The following is a 17,468-nucleotide window of genomic DNA, read 5'->3' as shown; positions in this document are numbered from 1 at the left end:
CCTGGGACCCATCTCCCCTCACCTGGTTGGTTAATTCCCTGCCCCTGCCCTCCCCCCTGCCCCCAGGATAAAACCGGGCACTGGCCATGCGGTCGGCACTTCTGTTGGAGCTGTTGCTGGATTCAGAAGCTCGTAGCTGGAATAAACTCTCTGGATTTAACCCTTTGGCAGAAGTGACTCCTTCCTTCACCATAGCCCAAAGTCTCTCCACTGAGGAATACCGTCCACTGGGGTTTCTGGCAAGCTTGCAGCTGCCTGCAGCCTCTGGGTGAGCCTAAGGGTGTCTCTGGGGTTAAACCACCCCAGCGCTGCCATTGAGCTCAGCAACGGGGCAAGCCCGGGCGTGTTCCTGCAGGAAATATTGGTATCCCCATTATCTTATCCCTTTCTTGAGCTAGTAAAAAATCTTACATTGCAGAGTTTCTATGTTAACATTATGTTATAACCTAAAACTATATTTAACACACCACTCAAGAGAATTAATACAGCATAACTTTCTAATATTACACATATCATATTCATTTTAATATTTGTGAAAAGCCAGTCATAAAATATGCATTTTTCACAATTTCATGGCTGTTTCGGGCTTCTTCCAATTTGTTTCTTAGAGGTGTTATTGCAAAACAACTGACTGCTTCATCTGCTTGTGCATTGCCTTTGCCTAATCTAATGTTCTACTGATGGCTTCTGATATGCATCATGCAGAATTCTTGTTCTCTTTGCTGAAGCGTGGTATGTAACTGTACAAACAGTTCACCAAGCTGCTGCTTTTTTCTTTCTCGTAGCAAAGCATCTTCAATGCGCTGCACTACGCCGACTACACACAATGACTCTGATGCTGTGTTTACAGGCGTATCTTTCCAGTTTCCAAAGCCCAGCACATGGCTTTCAGTTCTAAGGTTTGGAGGCTGTCTCTCTGTTGCCCAAGGATGATGTGCTTCTGCCAGTGATTTTCTGATTGCCACACACATGCAGCCTTCTTCATTTTTCGCCCTGCATCTGTAAACACTGTTGGCCCTTTAACTGGCCTTTCAGAACAGAGTGGCCTTTTGACCCGTATCGTTCAAGCATCTTCCAAAGAGGCCCTTTTGGTCGATTATTATGTACAGTTCCTGTAGAGCCTATCAAGGCTTCTTGCACTTCAATGGAACGCCACAGGAGCCATTCCAAATCATCTCCACGGACCGGGATGCTGATGTCTGCAGCCTCAGCTCCATCTAGTTCAATGATTCTGTCCCTCCTTTATCTTACCAAAGCTGCTAATGCTTCTGATCGACATGATATATGATGCCATAGTTGCATTGGCAAAAACACCCACTCAAGAATGATGGCCGTGTCCTCCCCCTTTTTCTTTTGCCATTGTAGGATAATGGCAAGGGGAGAAGTGGTGGTGTTGCAGATCAGAAGAGATAATGGTTGATCTGGCAATCGGCGATTACTCCATCCTGTTTGAATATTACGAGCTACTGCATCCAGGGCAGCCTGTTGTTCTGGTGAGCAGGTGCGGGGACTATGTGCCTCAGTGCCATGCAGCCAAGACTGGAAGTGGATGAGGCATCATTGGTGATGCCAACTAGATTACAAACCCATTGTAAGTCTCCCAAAAGCCCTTGAGCATCATGCAGGGTACCACTTGCCAGATTTTTTCAGGATGACAAATATAGGAGTGTTCCACGGGCTTGTGGAAGGTTGAATGTGACCTGCTTTTAGCTGTTCCTGCACTAACTCTTCTGCAATGCGCAGCCTTTCTGAGGTCTTCGGCCACTGGTCTACCCACTCTGGCTTTTCAGTTAACCATGTAATTTTTAGAATGGGCGGCTGCCGCCCAGTGGCCGTGGCACAAAATGCTGATCTGTTGTCAGGACCAGTCCCGGTTGTGACAAAACATCCCGCCCAATCAATCCTGGTAAAGTGTGTGGAAGTTGCATTACATAAGGTTTAATTACAATTGTTTGGCTGCCTTCAAACTGCAAAGTAATTAAGTCTTTACTTTGTTTTGGTGCTTTTGTTCCTCCCACCCCCACTGCTTGGGCAACTGGAGATTGTAATTCCCATGTCCGAGGCCACATATGTTGATTAATGATGGTGACATCTGCTCCAGAGTCTGGTAATGGTTCTAAACTAATTTGTTGACTGCCCTTTTTCAGTTGAATTTTCGCATTTGGTCTTTGATTACGGTCCAATGTGAAAAACACATCATATCCAGAGGATCCAAAACCTTTATTTCCTCTTACTTTAGCTACTTGGCCTTGTTTTTTGAGTTTTTCATAATATTCTCGATGTGTAAGAAAGTTGTCATAAGGAAGTATTTGTGCAATCTTGCTGCCTTTAGGAATTGTTACAGGTGGTTGTAAAGCACAGGCCATGGTTTGTACTTGCCCTATGAAATCTGCATCTATTACTTCGGGTAATGCAATTACTCCTTGTTTGCTTGTTGACGACCTGCCAAGTAAAAGCCCTCCGGCTGGAGACTCAGCCCTGAGCACAGGGCCTTTTACTTCAGCTGGAATCAATGTTACCTCTTTGTTGCTCAGGGTTACCTCTACTGTGGTTGCCACGTCCACTCCGAGACTCCCTCGGGTGGCTGGGACGCGCTGGTATAGGAAACCGTATTTTTCATCTGTGTCGAAGGGGTGTGTTGGGTTGAAGGGGTCTGTACTTGTGTCTTTGTGCGGAGACAGGTCGCGCTGCTCTGCATGTTTCTTGATGGTTTGTGAGCACAGGCAGCGGTGGCATGAGTGTCAGAGTTACACACATGACACCAAACGGTTTTGGAACAGCTTTGCCACATATACCCAAATTCACCGCATGGGAAGCAGGTAGCAGTTTTAATCTTTCTGTTATTTTGACCTTTTATTTTATCTTGCTTGCCTCTGTTTCCAGACAGAGCAGCTGCAATTACATGACCTTGTTCCTTTAATGTTTCTTTCATCGCTGCTGTGAAGGCGGCTGTCTGATTATTCTGTTCTGCCCGAGTGGCTCTCATAAGCATTTTGTCAACTGGGCTCCCTTGTGGTAATGTTGCCAGGATTGCTCTCGTTCTGGGATTTGTTCCTTCAAAAGCGAGAGTGCGGAACATATGTTCCTGGAGTTCAGGAGGCAAATCTGCATTATCTTTTATTGCTGCTGACAAACGGTCTAGGAATAGTCCACAGGGCTCTGTTCTTCCCTGGCGGACAGCGGTCTAAGGTGCAGGATTTTCTTATCAGGTACAGACAAAAGAGCTCAGTGGGCTAAAGTCTGGGCAATTTGGTGCATTTGAATAGGATATGGTAGCTGAACTTGTGTGTTAGAATAGGGTCCTTGCCCAGTTAGCATGTCTGCCTGTATACCATACAGAGGATCTCCTACTATTAAATGTTTATTTGCTTCTTCAACTGCTAATCTTTTCCATTCTCTTTCAAACAACAAATACTGAGACAGAGTGAGGAGAAGGGAAGCAACTCTTGCACAGTCAGCAGGGGCAAGGACATCTGCTGTAAAAATAAACGGAATAATTTGTCGGGTAGCTTCTGATCGAATACCATGGGTAGTAACTGCTTGTTTTGCTGGTTGCAATATTTTCCAATCATGAGGTTCCCAATTTCCTTAATTATTACTGAGTATTACAGGGCAAGAAAGAGAACTGGCAGCCTGCCATTCACCTTCTACGATAGCATCTGGAATCACACCCGACCATCGCTGTTGAATTGGATCTTTTTCCGGCCTTGGTGCCTGCGGGGGTATTGCAAGGCATCTGGGCATGGGTGGAGCAGTCGGCTCCTCAGGGGGTGTCACAGGGACTGGGACGGAAAGGGGTGTCGGAATAGTCTTTAGCACGGACACAGTCTCTGTTTGTTTTTCCAATTGTTCCTGCCGTATGGATAATTCTGCTAATTTCTTTAACACTTCTTGAATTGAGTCATTAGAATCCGATTTTTTAGCTTTGTACTTAGATTCAGAGCGCTTTGACCTTCTAACTCTATCTTTTTCCTCTCCCTCGGACTCAGCCGACAGCATAGATTCGTCTGATGCTATGTCAGGCAAAGGAGGGCACAGGGAAGGGCAGCATTCTTTTCTTTTCCTTTCTGCCTGCAAGCTGAAGCTGCCTTTTTCGGCCTTGCATCACCCACCGCCTCAGGAATTTCTTCTATTTCTGCTGCTTCAGGCACTGCTTCCATATCTATGGCTTCTCTTGAAGGGGGATCAGTTACTTTGTCTCATTTTTGACCAGCTGCAGCAGACTCTGATGGGGCAACCTCCTCCTTTTGTGATGGATTATTTAGCAACTCTTGCAAATTAGAGCAAACGGGGGCAGAGATTCCTTTCATGGGGACCTTTCCAACTCCAAAAATGTTAGCGAGACCTGACGGCTTGGAAGGAACTTGTTGCTTTGTTCCACTCACATCGCCTCCCAAATCCTCAATGGCTGCGGCAGCTACCTTTTTCTCAGCTTTCATAGTCTCTAAAGTATTGGTGATAGATTTCCAAGTAACTCCTAACTCCCTTGCTTCTTTTCCATTTTTTCCACCTTCTCTCATGATATCCCGGAGGAAGTTTCCTACCTCTTGCCACTCAGGTTCACTAAAGAGCAAGGCAGGTTCAGAAAGCTTTCCTTTTTTTTACATGCCCATTTTATTAGGGCTATTACTTCTTCTTCTTTGGTGTCCTCACCTCTCTTTGAGAGGATAGTTGTCAGTAATTTAACTGCCGGGTCTAATTCCATCCTGGTCTAACCTTGGCAGGGGCTTGATCGGCCGCTCAAGCTCTGGACTCTGCTCTTGCGTTTGCCTACCAGGCCTCTCCTGCCTCCAGCTCTCCGGCTCCCAAATCAGGTGCTTACCTGATGCTTGGGAGCCTTCCGCATTTAAGTGATCTGCATTTAAGCAAAGGAGTCCCTGTTCATGGTGCCAGTATGAAGAGGGTCCCACGGGGAGCCGGCCGGAGTAATGACACTCAAACCACTATGGCTAGATGTCATCCTCCTTTATGGTCTAATTTATCCATGTTTTATACCTTATTGCCTTACATCATACAATAGCTAATTAATATTCATTGGTTAAGGTCATATGATTACATCTACAAGTCACTTATTGATTGGCTGTTATACTACAAGCGTCTGATCAGGTTATAGTACGTGACAGTTTTCAGCATCCAGCATAGACTATTGTATTCATACAAAGCTTATTGTCTTTCCAAGGATGTCCTAAATACTTCTAAAGTAACTAAAGTTACTTTAATCTGTAGGCCAGGGTTGTCCAGTTCCTGCAAAGAAATGCCATCAAGGATATCATGGCCTTGTTCCATGAGAAATTCCTCTACATTTCTCTACTGTCACACAGCTGGTCTCTAACGTCACAGCCTGTTCTGTGATGTCATAGCCTGCTCTGTGATGTCAGACCTCTGCCCTGTGATGTCACAGCTGACTCTGTGATGTCACAGAGACAGCCTATGATATCATAGTTGCATGATGACCTCACATAACCCACTCTGTGATGTCATATCCCACTCTGTGACCTCATGTTCCCAGATGATAAATTGTCTCCACCTGCTGAGCACACACAATGCTCGTTCTGCAAAACCCCGGGCCTATGGAAACCACACAATGCCCATTGTGTGAGGAGGGGAACTGAAATTCACCAGCATCAGTGTCCTGCCAGCTCAGCCAGGCTGATGGGAACATTGGGGTCCACGACCACCAGGGACCACCAGAGAGACCCCCCAGGACAGAAGAACGCATGCAAAATGAGAGGGGAAATGTGTTCATGATTTTGGGGAAATGATTATCATCTGTGTGTTTAGTCCCGGACAATCAATGAATATGTGTGCAAAATACAGAATATGAACAGAAACTTTCCTGCACTCAGCATGCTTGGCTTTGGGAGGAGCTCTCCCCCATGCATCCAGCTGAATAAAGAATGCTGCTTCCTAATGCTACATTGGGGTTAAGGAGTTTTCTGTTTTACCGAATTTTTGGTAACTCCCACTCCCAAGGAATGCTCTGTCTCCTGCTGTTCACAAACAGAGAAGGGCTGGTGGCAAATGTGGTGGTCAGAGGCTGCCTGGGACACAGTGACCATGAAATAATCAAGGTTTCAATGTTCTGTGAAAGAAGGAGGGGCATCAACCAAACTTCTACGCAGGAATTATGGAGGGCAGACCTGGGCTTATTCGGGATGCAGATTTGGAGAGTAGCGAATCGAGTACTGATTCTTTCAGGGAAACAGCCCTTAAAAACAAAGAGGTCCAGGAAGGATGGACACATCTCAAGAAAGAAATCCTAAGGGGGAAGGAGCAGCCTGTCCCTCTGTGCCGAAGTTGAGCCAGCGAGGAAAATGGACTGTTCTGTCTGCATGGAGCTTTTGTGGGAACTCAGGAAAAAAGAGGGTGCATCAACTTTGGACAGAAGGTCAGGCATGTCAGGAAATCTTTCAGGATGTTGTTAGGTCGTGCAGAAAGTAGAGTGGTGAAAGGTCAATTAGAGCTTAAGCTGGCCACTTCTGTGAAAAAGAATAACAAGTGTTTTAAAAATAAACTAATAGCAAAAGGAGGGATAAGTAGAACTTCTACTCTTTATTGGATGCAGTGGGGAATAAAGTACCTAAAGATAAGGAAAAGCTGAGCTGCTTAACTTGAGCCACCTTCTTTGCCCCAGTTTTCAACATTAGGACAGGTCATGCTCAGGACAAGTGTTCTCCTGAGCTGGTGGATGGGGACAGGGAGCAGAACAGCTCCCTGGAATCCAGGAGGGAGCAGCTGGGGACCTGCTGAGCCACTCAAATGCTCACAGGTGTCTCTGGCACCAGATGGGATCCATCCTAGGGGGATGAGGGAGCTGGTGGATGAGCTCCCAAGCTGCTCTCCATCATTTCTCATCAGTCCTGGCTCACCAGGGAGGCCCCAGAGGACTGGAGGTGCCAGTGTGAGCCCATCCCCAAGAAGGGCTGGAAGGAGGATCTGGGGAACTGCAGGCCTGTCAGCCTGACCTCGTTGCCCGGCAAGGTTCTGGAACAGAGCACCCTGAGTGCCATCACAGGGCACCCACAGGATGGCTGAGGGATCAGAGCCAGCCAGCGTGGATTTCAATGTCTGCATTGATGATCTGCATGAGGGGACTGAATCCACCATCAGGAAATTTGCAGATGACACCAAGCTGGGTGTGAGTGTGGATGTGCTGGAGGGTAGGAGGGCTCTGCAGAGGGACCTGGACAGGCTGGATCCAGGTCCAACAAGGTGAGGTTTAACAAGACCAAGTGCCGGGTCCTGCACTTTGGCCACAAAAACCCCTGCAGAGCTACAGGCTGGGGACAGAGGGGCTGGACAGCAGCCAGGCAGAAAGGGACCTGGGGGCACTGATGGACAGCAGGCTGGACATGAGCCAGCCGTGTGCCCAGGTGGCCAAGAAGGCCAATGGCTCCTGGCCTGAATCAGGAATGGTGTGGCCAGCAGGAGCAGGGCAGTGATTCTTCCCCTGTACTGGGCACTGGTTGGGCAGCACCTCGAGTGCTGTGTCCAGTTCTGGGCCCCCAATTTAGGAAGGACATGGAGGGGCTGGAGCGTGTCCAGAGAAGGGCAACAAGGCTGGTGCGGGCTCTGCCACACAAGTCCTGTGAGGAGCAGCTGAGGGAGCTGGGGTTGTTTATCCTGGAGAATAGAAGGCTCAGGGGAGACAAGGCAGTGTCAGGGCACAGGTTGGACTTGATGATCTCCAAGGTCTTTTGTAGCCTGGCTGGTTCTGTGATTCTCTGAAACCACCCTTGGAGCAGTTGCAGGAGGAGCCCTGGGCCTCCTCTTCAGAAGCTGCAGCAGCCCAGGTCCCTCAGCTTCTCCTCACAGCCCCAAAGCCCATCCTGTCAGTCCTGCAGAGCCTCTGCAGCTCCTCCTCCTTGCCCAGAACAGGGAGCCCCACAGGCAGACACAGCAGCCCAGATGTGCCCCCCTGGCCTGGGGTGCCTCTGGCAAGGGAGCAGCATGAGGCACTGCAGGAGCCTGCAGACAATTCCTGCAGCACTTGTGGGATGATCCTGCTCCCCAAGGGACATTCCCATGGTGCCAAGTCAGGAACTGAAATGGGGAGTGGGGCCAGAGAGGAGAGGGCAAACAGGGATGGGCTGTTTGCAGGGCAGGGAACAGGGCTGGGCAAGAGAAAGAAATTTGTAGAAGGAAGAGTAAAGAAAGTAAAGGTAAAGCCAAGGAAATGCTCAGGGCAGTTTGGGGGTGGCTGCCAGGCAGCCCTGGCTCTGAGCAACAGCATCTGCAGTGGGACAGGAAACTCCCAGCTGATGGGAACAAACTTTCTGGCTGAGTGTAGAGGCCAGGACAAAGCTGAGTGGTTTCTCTGGCGTCCCCCAGCCCTTCCTGGCCCCAGGGGCTGATGGCATTTGTGCTCCCTCAGGTTCATGTCCCCACAGCACCAGCACGGGGGTGCTCCTGCCTGCTGTGTGCAATGCAAACAGGGGCTCCTGAGCCAGTGCTGCCGTGTCTGTGCCTGCAAGGATGCGGCACCTGTGTGAGCTGGGGGAGAGGCCAGGGCTGCAGAGGGGGGATGTTGTTGGCAGCTCCATGAGGACGCTCTGGGACGCTGCCCGGGGCTGTCCAGCGCCCTGGGGATGGATCAGCCCCTGCTCTGCTGCTCCTTCCCATCTCCCCCAGGGCCCTGGCAGAGCACCAGCCGTGCTGTTTGCCCCCAGCCTGCCCACGACCAGCCTGGGGCTGCTGACGGGGGTTTTCTGTGCTGAGCATTGGCCTGGCCGTGTTCTTGAGAGAGCCTGGGCAAGGAGCCTGGAGCCCCCAGGCCCTGGCCTGAGGCGGCAGCGCTGCCCCAGCAGTGCCCATGGCCTGTCCCTGCTGCAGCCCCGGCACTGCCACCCCCAGGACTGTGCCCGGCCCCGAGAGCACTCAGGCCCTGCAGCAACACCAGGGCCACCAGGGCAGCGGGGCAGGGCCACGGGAGCAGCACTGGCAACACCAAGTGCTGCTGCTGCTGCTGGGCACAGCTGCTGTGCCAGCACTGATCTGCCCCCAGCTCTGCACACAGACATTGCTGCTGCAGCTCCAGAGAAGGCAACAAAAGGGCATCTCTGCAGAAAACTTTGCTGGGAGATCCTTGAGTTCCTTTAAAGCCACCAAGAGCGCAGCCCCTCATTGACACAGTCTGGCTGCAGGGAAGGTGGAGAGAAACAAAATGAGAAATGGCAGAAACAAAGACATTGCTTTGTGGACGATATTGAAAAAGAAAACCAAAGAAAACAAACCTCCAAAACGAAACCAACAAGAAGAATCAAAGATTACTTTTATTTGAAGTGATTTGGCGAATTGCCCAGAAGTTTAATGTTCCTGAATGCATCCAGTCATCAGTCTCCACACTGCAGCCCTGAGCTCTGGTTCCTGAGGCTGTAGATGAGGGGGTTCAGGGCTGGAGATACCACTGAGTACAGAACTGACAGGGCCAGATCCAGGGATAGGGTAGAGATGGAGGGTGGCTTCAGGTGAGCAAACACGGCAGTGCTGAGGAACAGAGAGACCACGGCCAGGTGAGGGAGGCACGTGGAAAAGGCTTTGTGCTGTCCCTGCTCAGAGGGGATCCTCAGCACAGCCCTGAAGGTCTGCACATAGGAGAAAACAATGAACACAAAACAGCACAAGGATAAAGTGGCAGTAACCACAAGAACCCAATGTTCCCTGAGGTAGGATTTGGAGCAGGAGAGCTTGAGGATGTGTGGGATTTCACAGAAGAACTGGCCCAGGGCATTGCCCTGGCACAGGGGCAGGGAAAATGTATTGGCCGTGTGCATGAGAGCATTGAGAAAGGCACTGGCCCAGGCAGCTGCTGCCATGTGGGCACAAGCTCTGCTGCCCAGGAGGGTCCCGTAGTGCAGGGGTTTGCAGATGGACACGTAGCAGTCGTAGCACATGATGGTGAGAACAGAAAACTCTGCTGAGATGAAGAGAAACAGAAACAGCTGAGCAGCACATCCTGAGTAGGGGATGGTGCTGGTGTCCCAGAGGGAATTGTGCATGGCTTTGGGGACAGGGGTGCAGATGGAGCCCAGGTGGCTGAGGGCCAGGTTGAGCAGGAAGAAGAACATGGGCGTGTGCAGGTGGTGGCCGCAGGCTCCGGCGCTGATGATGAGGCCGTTGCCCAGGAGGGCAGCCAGGGAGATGCCCAGCAAGAGGCAGAAGTGCAGGAGCTGCAGCTGCCGCGTGTCTGCCAGTGCCAGCAGGAGGAAGTGGCTGATGGAGCTGCTGTTGGACATTTCTTCACTCTGGGAGTCATGGACTATTGAAAGAAGATATTGACAAGCCGGGAAAGATGTCGTTGTGTCATTCCTAGGCTTTTTTATTGGGAATCCCCTCAAAAAAACTTCTCTTTTTTGGCTGAACTTTGCTCAGCCTTTTTTCTTTGAGCTCAGGTTTGTGCTGCTGCCTCATCTTCGACACTGCTCTCAGCCTGAATCCTGGGGAGCCCAGAGGGAAAACAGGGCTCCCTGTGCCCCAGTGCAGTGAGACCTGCTGGTCCCACACAGATGCCCTTTGCTCATTTCACGTTCCTCTATTTCAGGGTGATTCCACTTCCAACGTGCCTTGGATTAAATAAAGTGGCCTTTTTGAAGACTTCCCTTTCATTTCAGCATCTCTAATTTTTTCTACATTTCCCTGTGCAGCTGGAAACGGAGGGATACCAAGGGTTGGTCTGGCTCTCTGCTTTTTTTGTCAGTGCTACCCAGAGTGATTTTGTGACAGGGAACTCAGACTTTTTGTCACAGGCATCATGATTAGCAGATCTTGAAATGCTCCCTTGACTCCTCATTGTCTCTGCTGGACCCCACATCCCACAGCCAAACCCGACCCCTTCTCTGCCTTTCCTCCCCCTGCCCCAAGGGCTGGCAGAGCCAGGGTGGCACAGGTGACCTTTGGGCTTTGCAGGGCTCAGGCACAAGGGCCGTGACAGAGTCAGGGCTGAGGTCACACTCTTGTGGGCTGGGGCAGAGCCCAGCCAGAAATGAGCCCTGAGGCAGCAGCTCTGCAGTGCTGGCCACCAGGCCGGCTTGCCAAGGGAGGCCTCTGGCCATGCCCTGCAAGCAGCTGCTGCTGCCAAGGTGCCTTTGGTGCCTCAGGCTCTCCCTGGCACAGCTCCCAGCACGGCACTCTGCCCTTGTGCCCGAGGCCTTCCCTGGGCTGGGGCTGGCCTGGGGCTTTTCCTGCAGCGGGACCTGCCCTGCTCCTGGCACAGGAAAGGCAGTTCCTGCTGGAGCAGGAGGCTCTGCCTGCACTGGGCTCAAACAACTCCAGCAAGGCCCTGTTTGCAAAGCCCCCAGTGGGAAATGAAGGAGGGGGGTCACGCTGCTTTTGGGGTGAATAATGCTGAAACCAGCCTGACTCCTCCATCCCTAAGTTCCACATCCTCAGAGGGAGCTGAAGCTGTGTCAGAGCTGGAAAATCCCCAGAGAAAGGAACAACCAAGTGACACCACTGAGAGCTTCTGCAGAGCTGCTGAGCTGGCCCAGCCGGGGCACATCTGACCCACAGGGCAGCACTTCAGACTAGAAATGCCCTGTCCCAAACTTTAATGGCAGCATCTCCTGACATTTCCCTTCTTGGGGGCTGTGGAGATTCCTCCCTGCAGTGGGGACACCCCTCAAGGTCACTGCTCCATGCCGAGCCTGAGATTTGCCCATGCTGGTTGGTCTGGGGGAGTGACATCAATCTCTGCTTAAGAATTGGTTTTTGTTTAATACAATTGCTTCAAAATTTAATTTATTTGCTTTCTGTTTTACCCTGAGTGTCCCTGCAGAACACCTTTCAGGCAGTTCCAGAAGCTCAGGGTTCTCATTTCATGAAGAATCTGGGGTGCAAATGGCCTTGTAAGAAGGATAAAAGCAGAAGCAATGGACTAGAAAGAATTAGAAAAAATTACCCTTCTTCCAGACAATGTCCACCAAGTCATTCCCTGCATTTCTCCTTTTCAAATTCTTTCTGTCACCTACTCTCAGAGGTCCAGCTTGTTCTGGTGCTTATCATGAACTGACTGTGCTCTTGATTTATACCAGCACAGGAGATGTAGAATCACCAAACTGCACACAGAAACAAACTCCCTCTGTCAGCCCATTTTCATCTTCTAGATCACTTTCTAGGTGTCCATGGAGATGTGGAAATCATGATCACACACCTCTCCATTTCTGGCTGCAGGCTCTGGAGAGTCTTTCTCTGAATTCAGTCAGGCTTGTATTCCCTAACAAGTCCTGGTTCCACCTCCTGTTTTCCAAGGCTGGAACAGTCCCAATGAAAACCTCACCAGTGGCACAACTCCCCAGCTCACCAGGAAAAGAAAACAAGCTGTCAAATTCTCCAAACCTTTGGCCTGCTTGGCTACAGGAGTCCTGCTGCACACACGGTGGAAAGCCAAGAGAAGCTGCAGCTGGTGGCACCTCTTGTGACAGGAGCTCGACCTCATTCTCCAGGAAAGGTTCTTGAGAAGAGCAGACATCACTGTGGAGAAGATTCCTGGAAAACTGAAACAGCTTTTAAGAAATGAAATGAAAATGGAAAGAAACAATCTAAGATGTTTTCCTCTATTTATTTCTCTGCTCCCCTTTTCCATCTTGCACTACTTCTCCATGCCATGAATTCCAAGTGCATCTCACCTCTAAGATGGGTGACTTAGCGAGCTCTAGACACTCGAAAATACCATGAGCTGCACACAGTTTGCCTTCCCATTGTTGCTGGAAGCAGTGCTGGACCCTTAAGAGCAGGGCCAAGGCCAGGGAATCCTCCAGCCAGGGAATGTGCCCCGACAGGGTTTGATCCTCAGCAGGGACAATGCACAGCAGCGACCGAGGGGATCCCTGTGCCCCTGTGCAGGAGTCCAGACTCTGGGTCTGGGCTGAACAAGGCAAAGTTACCGTGTTTGGACAGGCTCAGGGGCTGCCCCCGGGGAGCGCGGGGCTGGGCGCGGGGGCGAGCGGGCAACGGACAAACGGACACGGGGACAAACGGCCCCGGAGCTTCAGTTGCAGCGGCAGCAGCGGCAGCAGCGGCAGCAGCAGCAGACAGAGCAGCGAAAGCAGCAACTTTGTGGAGTCCCTCTTGCTCCTCCTCTCCCTCTCCCGCTGTCCCGCAGCCTCTCCCGCTCTCCCGTTCCCGCTGTCCCCTCCTCTCTCGGTCTCTCTCTCCCCATGCCCGGCCGGGCCATGCCCCCGGCCCGCCCCCGGCCCCGGGCGGGGCTGTCCCGTCCCCGGCCCCGGCCGTCCCGCCGCCGTCTCGCCCCCGCCCGGCTCTGGCCGTGCTGGCGCTGGCGCTGCTGGGCGGGCATCAGTGCCTGGGGCTGGGGCGGCATCGCCTCCCTTTGGCTCCGCCTGGCCCGAGCCCGGCCCCGGCCCCGGCCCCGGCCCCGGCCCCGGCCCCGGCGCCGGCTCCTCCCGGGCCCCGCGGAGGACACAGGCGGCGCGGCCGCTGCCGTCGCCTCCGCTGCGGCTTCCCCGGCCCGAGCTCCGCCGCTCGGCAGCGCGGCCGCCGGCCCCGAGCCGCCGCTGTCCCGTTGCCAGGAGCGAACGCCTGGGGATGGCCGGCCCGGGGCGCTTGAGGGGCGCTCGGGGGCCGCTCCTGGCCCCGGGCCGAGCGCTGACAGCCGCGTCCCGCCGGCAGGGAAGGCGCAGCAGGGCCTGAAGGAGCAGTACCGGCTGGGTTCGCTGCTGGGCCGCGGCGGCTTCGGCAGCGTCTTCGCGGCCACGCGGCTCTCGGACGGCGCCCCGGTGAGCGGCGGGGCCAGCGGCGGGAGCAGGAGGAGGGGGCGGAGGAGGAACAGGAGGAGGAGGAGGAGAATGAGGAGAAGGAGGAGGAGGAGGAGGAGGAGGAGGATGGGGCTGGGCAGGGCGGGCGGCGAGCTGAGCCCGCTGCTTCTCTTGGCTTGCAGGTGGCCATCAAAAGGGTGCCACGGAACCGCGTCCTGCACTGGGGCGAGCTGGTGAGTGAGCGGGGCCAGCGGCAGAAGCCGGGGCGTGCCGGGCGGGGATGAGCCGGGGCCCGGCAGGGTGGAAGCCGCCGGGACGCCTCGAGGGAGAGCGGGCGTGGGGCCAGCGCAGGGCGCAGAGCATCCCGCGCTGGGTGAGGGCTTCCCGAGCCCCGGCACGGCCTCAGCCCCACTGACGGCATCGCGCTCCTCCCGCAGCCCGACGGCACCAGCGCACCCCTGGAGGTGGTGCTGCTGGCCAAGGTGTCCACTGGCTTCCCCGGTGTTGTCCAGCTGCTGGAGTGGCTTGAGCTCCCCAACGACATCGTGATGGTGCTGGAGCGCCCAAAGCGGTCTCAGGACCTGCACCATTTCATTCGGGCACGGGGGTTCCTGTCCGAGGAGGTGGCGCGGGAGCTGTTCCGCCAGGTGCTGGAGGCCGTGCGGCACTGCACCAGCTGCGGGGTCCTCCACAGGGACATCAAACCAGGGAACATCCTGGTTGACCTGGCCACCGGGGAGGCTAAATTGATCGACTTTGGCTGTGGCACCTACCTGCAAGACACAGCCTACACTCACTTTGCAGGTGAGTCCACACAGGGGTGTGCTCCCGGTCCCAGCATCTCACGGCCCAACATCTCCCAGCCCAAGCTGGCTGTGGCATCGGGGATTGTCCCTTTTGCTGCCCTTGATGGCACTGAGATTTCAGCCGAGTTGCGTTTCAGCAGGGCTGGGTGGGGAGCCAGCTTCCAGCCCTGCTGGCAGCCTTTGCCCACCACTCTGCCCAGGGCTGGGGCTGGGGCAGCCAGCCCAACAAAAACACCCGTGGGTGGGGGTAGCAGAGAGGGGGGGCCAGAACCTGTGCCCCAGCCGGTTTGGTGTGCAGGTGAGAAAGGGCTTGGACTGCTCCACTCACCTGGTTTGCTTTGAATTCATAATGTTCTTTGGGGCAATGCAGGCAGGGAGGATGAAGGCATGGTTTTCCCCACCAGTGAGCGGGTTTTTCCTTGTCATGATTGGGCCTTGCCAGGGCTCCTGCTGCCCTCTTCCAGCACCTGTGGCTTCTTTTCCAACCCCAAGTCTGTACACAAGTCCCAGGTGCTGGCGAGAGGGCAGCGGTCACCCCGTGTGCCACTGGGGCAGCCCCCGCATGCCCAGGGATGCTGGGGCCAGGCTCTGGGAGCAGCAGCATCCCCCTGCTGAAGCCCATCTCTATTCCATAGGAACACGGTCATACAGCCCCCCGGAATGGATGCATTTTGGCTGGTACTACGGCAAGCCAGCTACTGTCTGGTCCCTGGGCATCGTGCTGCACCAGATGGTCTGCGGGGAGCACCCTTTCAGGGGCTGCCAGAACATCAGCTGGGACCATCAGCTCTCGCTGCCACAACGGCTCTCTCCAGGTGGATCCCAATCTGTGGCCACAGGGGCAATACCAGTGCTGGGAGACAGCAGCAGCTCGTGAGCATCCCGCTCTGGCAGCTGCTGAGGAGGGGGCACATGTCCTGCTCTCCTGCACTCCTCCAAAACAAGGAATTGATGGGAAAGTTTAGGCCCAGCTCTGAGCACATCCAGCATGGCCTGGGCATGGGAATAGTGGGGCAAAGCCAACAGAAGCCTTCTCCAACTGACCGGCGGGTTCTGGTTTCTCTGTCCAGAGTGCCAAGATCTGATCAGGAGGTGTTTATCCATGCTGGACATGGAAAGGCCCTCGTTAGAAGAGCTGTTGTGTGATCCCTGGATGCAGGACGTTCATCTGCCCTAGAAGAAGGGAGAGAGCCACAGACACACTTTGATGCAAGGCCCTGGTAAGTTACAGCCCCACACACGCCTTGGCAATCAGAAGCACAGGAACCCAGACTTTTTTGTGCTGCCTGTGTCACTGCCCAGGGCTCATCAGATGGGAACACGCAGCCCTTATGCTGGAGCTGAGCTGCTCTGCCCAGCACTGGTGGCCGCCATCTGAGCTGGTTTTGCTTGTCCTTGGTTCCCTGACAGCTGGGGCCCTGGGCAGAACCCTGACAGCCTGGTCTCAGCCCCAGGGAAGGAGAAGGAGCCCCTGGAGAAGCTGTAGCAGGTGGGGCTGCTGCTGCTGGAGACAGCGAGGAAGACATCAAGGATGACAACCTCTTGCTCCACCTGGTCACCGGCAGGCTGAAGATGACGTCACTTTGATTCTGGCACCTTCTCCAAAGCCAGGCTCCACAGGGAATTTGCAGATGAGTCCACACGCAGGGGATGCTCCCAGATTTGGGCATGGCACAGCCTGGCCGGGAACAGAAGGTTCCCCTTTTGCTGGGATCCTTCAGTTGGCTGCCCAGCTGCTTTTGGCAGGGCTCGGGGCATGGGCTGGGGTGGGTACGAAATGGGAGTGGGCTCCTGGCCCTGCCAACAGCCCCCACCACCCACCGTGCCCCGGGCTGGGGCTGGGGCTGGGGCAGCCAGCCCGACACAAACCAACCCCCATGGTGGGAGCAGAGGTGGGACTCCAGAACCTGTGCAGGGGCTGCTTTGATTTGCAGGCAAGGAAGGGCTTGGGCTGCTCCCCTGCCCTTGTTTGCTTTGGGATCACTCTTATTTTGGGGGGCAGTGCAGGGGAAGGGAGAAAGCCTGGGCTTCCCTCACCCGTGGGTGGGTTTTTTCCTGGCATGCAGGGCTTGGGCCTTCCTCAAGCCCCAGACAGAGATATGATTTTTGACCTTTTTTCTTGTTTCCCCTTTTTGTCTGTAATCTACTTTCAATAATTTGTTGTGTGTTTTTCTAGAGGAAGCGTTCTAGGTGGGGTCCAGTCTGGATGGGGAAGTGCTTGGGAGCAGCTGCGGCGTGGATGGGCCGTGCCCTTGGAGAAGGCTGAGGACATCGTTTGGGACCAGATTTCTTCCAGCGGTGGATGGCGTCAGGTGGGTCCCATCTGCTTGGCATGGTGGGATCAGAGCTTTGGGGAGATGGCAGCAAGCACAGGAGCATCCTGCTCTGGGCAGCTGCTGAGGGCTGGATGTGCCATGGCTGGCTGCAGGCTGGGCACATGTCCTGCCCTCCTGCTCTGCTGCCAAAGGCAGCAGTGATGGGCAGCTCTGGGCACCGCTCTGGGCACGGCCAGCATGGCCTGGGCACCGCGGGCGGCTGGGACAAGGGGACAGGAGCCTTCAGCTGAGGGGCACTTTCTGGTTTCTCTCCTTGCAGCCGGGCTCTGAGGGTGCTGAGGCTGCTCCGGGCTCTGCCAGGGCTCTGCTGGAGCTCAGCACCGGGCCAGAATCAGCCAAAGAAGAAATGGTGTGACCTGCAGCACAGACTTGCTTGAGCATTTCAGCAACACAGCTCAAGTTTGCAGAGTGCACACCTCCAAGGGAAAACATGCCACCACCCAAAAATTAAACTTGTTCAATAGCTTCTGAAATGAAATCAGTCTGGGATGACCCCAAATGACATTTTTCAGCTTGCTCAAGCTGTAGCTCAGGCCTTCTCTGAACAATTCTCTCCCCACCTGCCTTTTACTTCCCAACTGCTCCCTCTTTTCCCCCAGTGAGTTCCCAGCCCGTGG

General features: G+C 54.1%; 2 protein-coding genes across 2 annotated transcripts; one reads left to right on the top strand and one right to left on the bottom strand.

The window, feature by feature from the left end:
- Positions 1 to 9,254: 9,254 nt before the first annotated feature.
- Positions 9,255 to 10,797, bottom strand: LOC128820907 (olfactory receptor 14A16-like). Its single transcript, XM_054001748.1, has one exon. It carries the CDS (start codon positions 10,233 to 10,235, stop codon positions 9,333 to 9,335), a length of 903 nt encoding a protein of 300 aa, XP_053857723.1. The 5' UTR covers positions 10,236 to 10,797; the 3' UTR covers positions 9,255 to 9,332.
- A 2,089-nt stretch (positions 10,798 to 12,886) lies between these two features.
- On the top strand, positions 12,887 to 16,182 carry LOC128820891 (serine/threonine-protein kinase pim-1-like). Its single transcript, XM_054001731.1, has 5 exons — positions 12,887 to 13,730; positions 13,892 to 13,942; positions 14,147 to 14,513; positions 15,151 to 15,330; positions 15,586 to 16,182. The coding sequence occupies exons 1-5, from the start codon at positions 13,155 to 13,157 to the stop codon at positions 15,690 to 15,692; spliced, it is 1,281 nt and encodes a 426-aa protein (XP_053857706.1). The 5' UTR covers positions 12,887 to 13,154; the 3' UTR covers positions 15,693 to 16,182.
- The last annotated feature ends 1,286 nt before the right edge of the window (positions 16,183 to 17,468 follow it).

The sequence above is a fragment of the Vidua macroura genome, chromosome 32, assembly GCF_024509145.1.
Source record: "Vidua macroura isolate BioBank_ID:100142 chromosome 32, ASM2450914v1, whole genome shotgun sequence".
In the NCBI taxonomy this organism is placed as follows: domain Eukaryota; kingdom Metazoa; phylum Chordata; class Aves; order Passeriformes; family Viduidae; genus Vidua; species Vidua macroura.
This window is presented reverse-complemented; position numbering and strand designations above follow the sequence as displayed.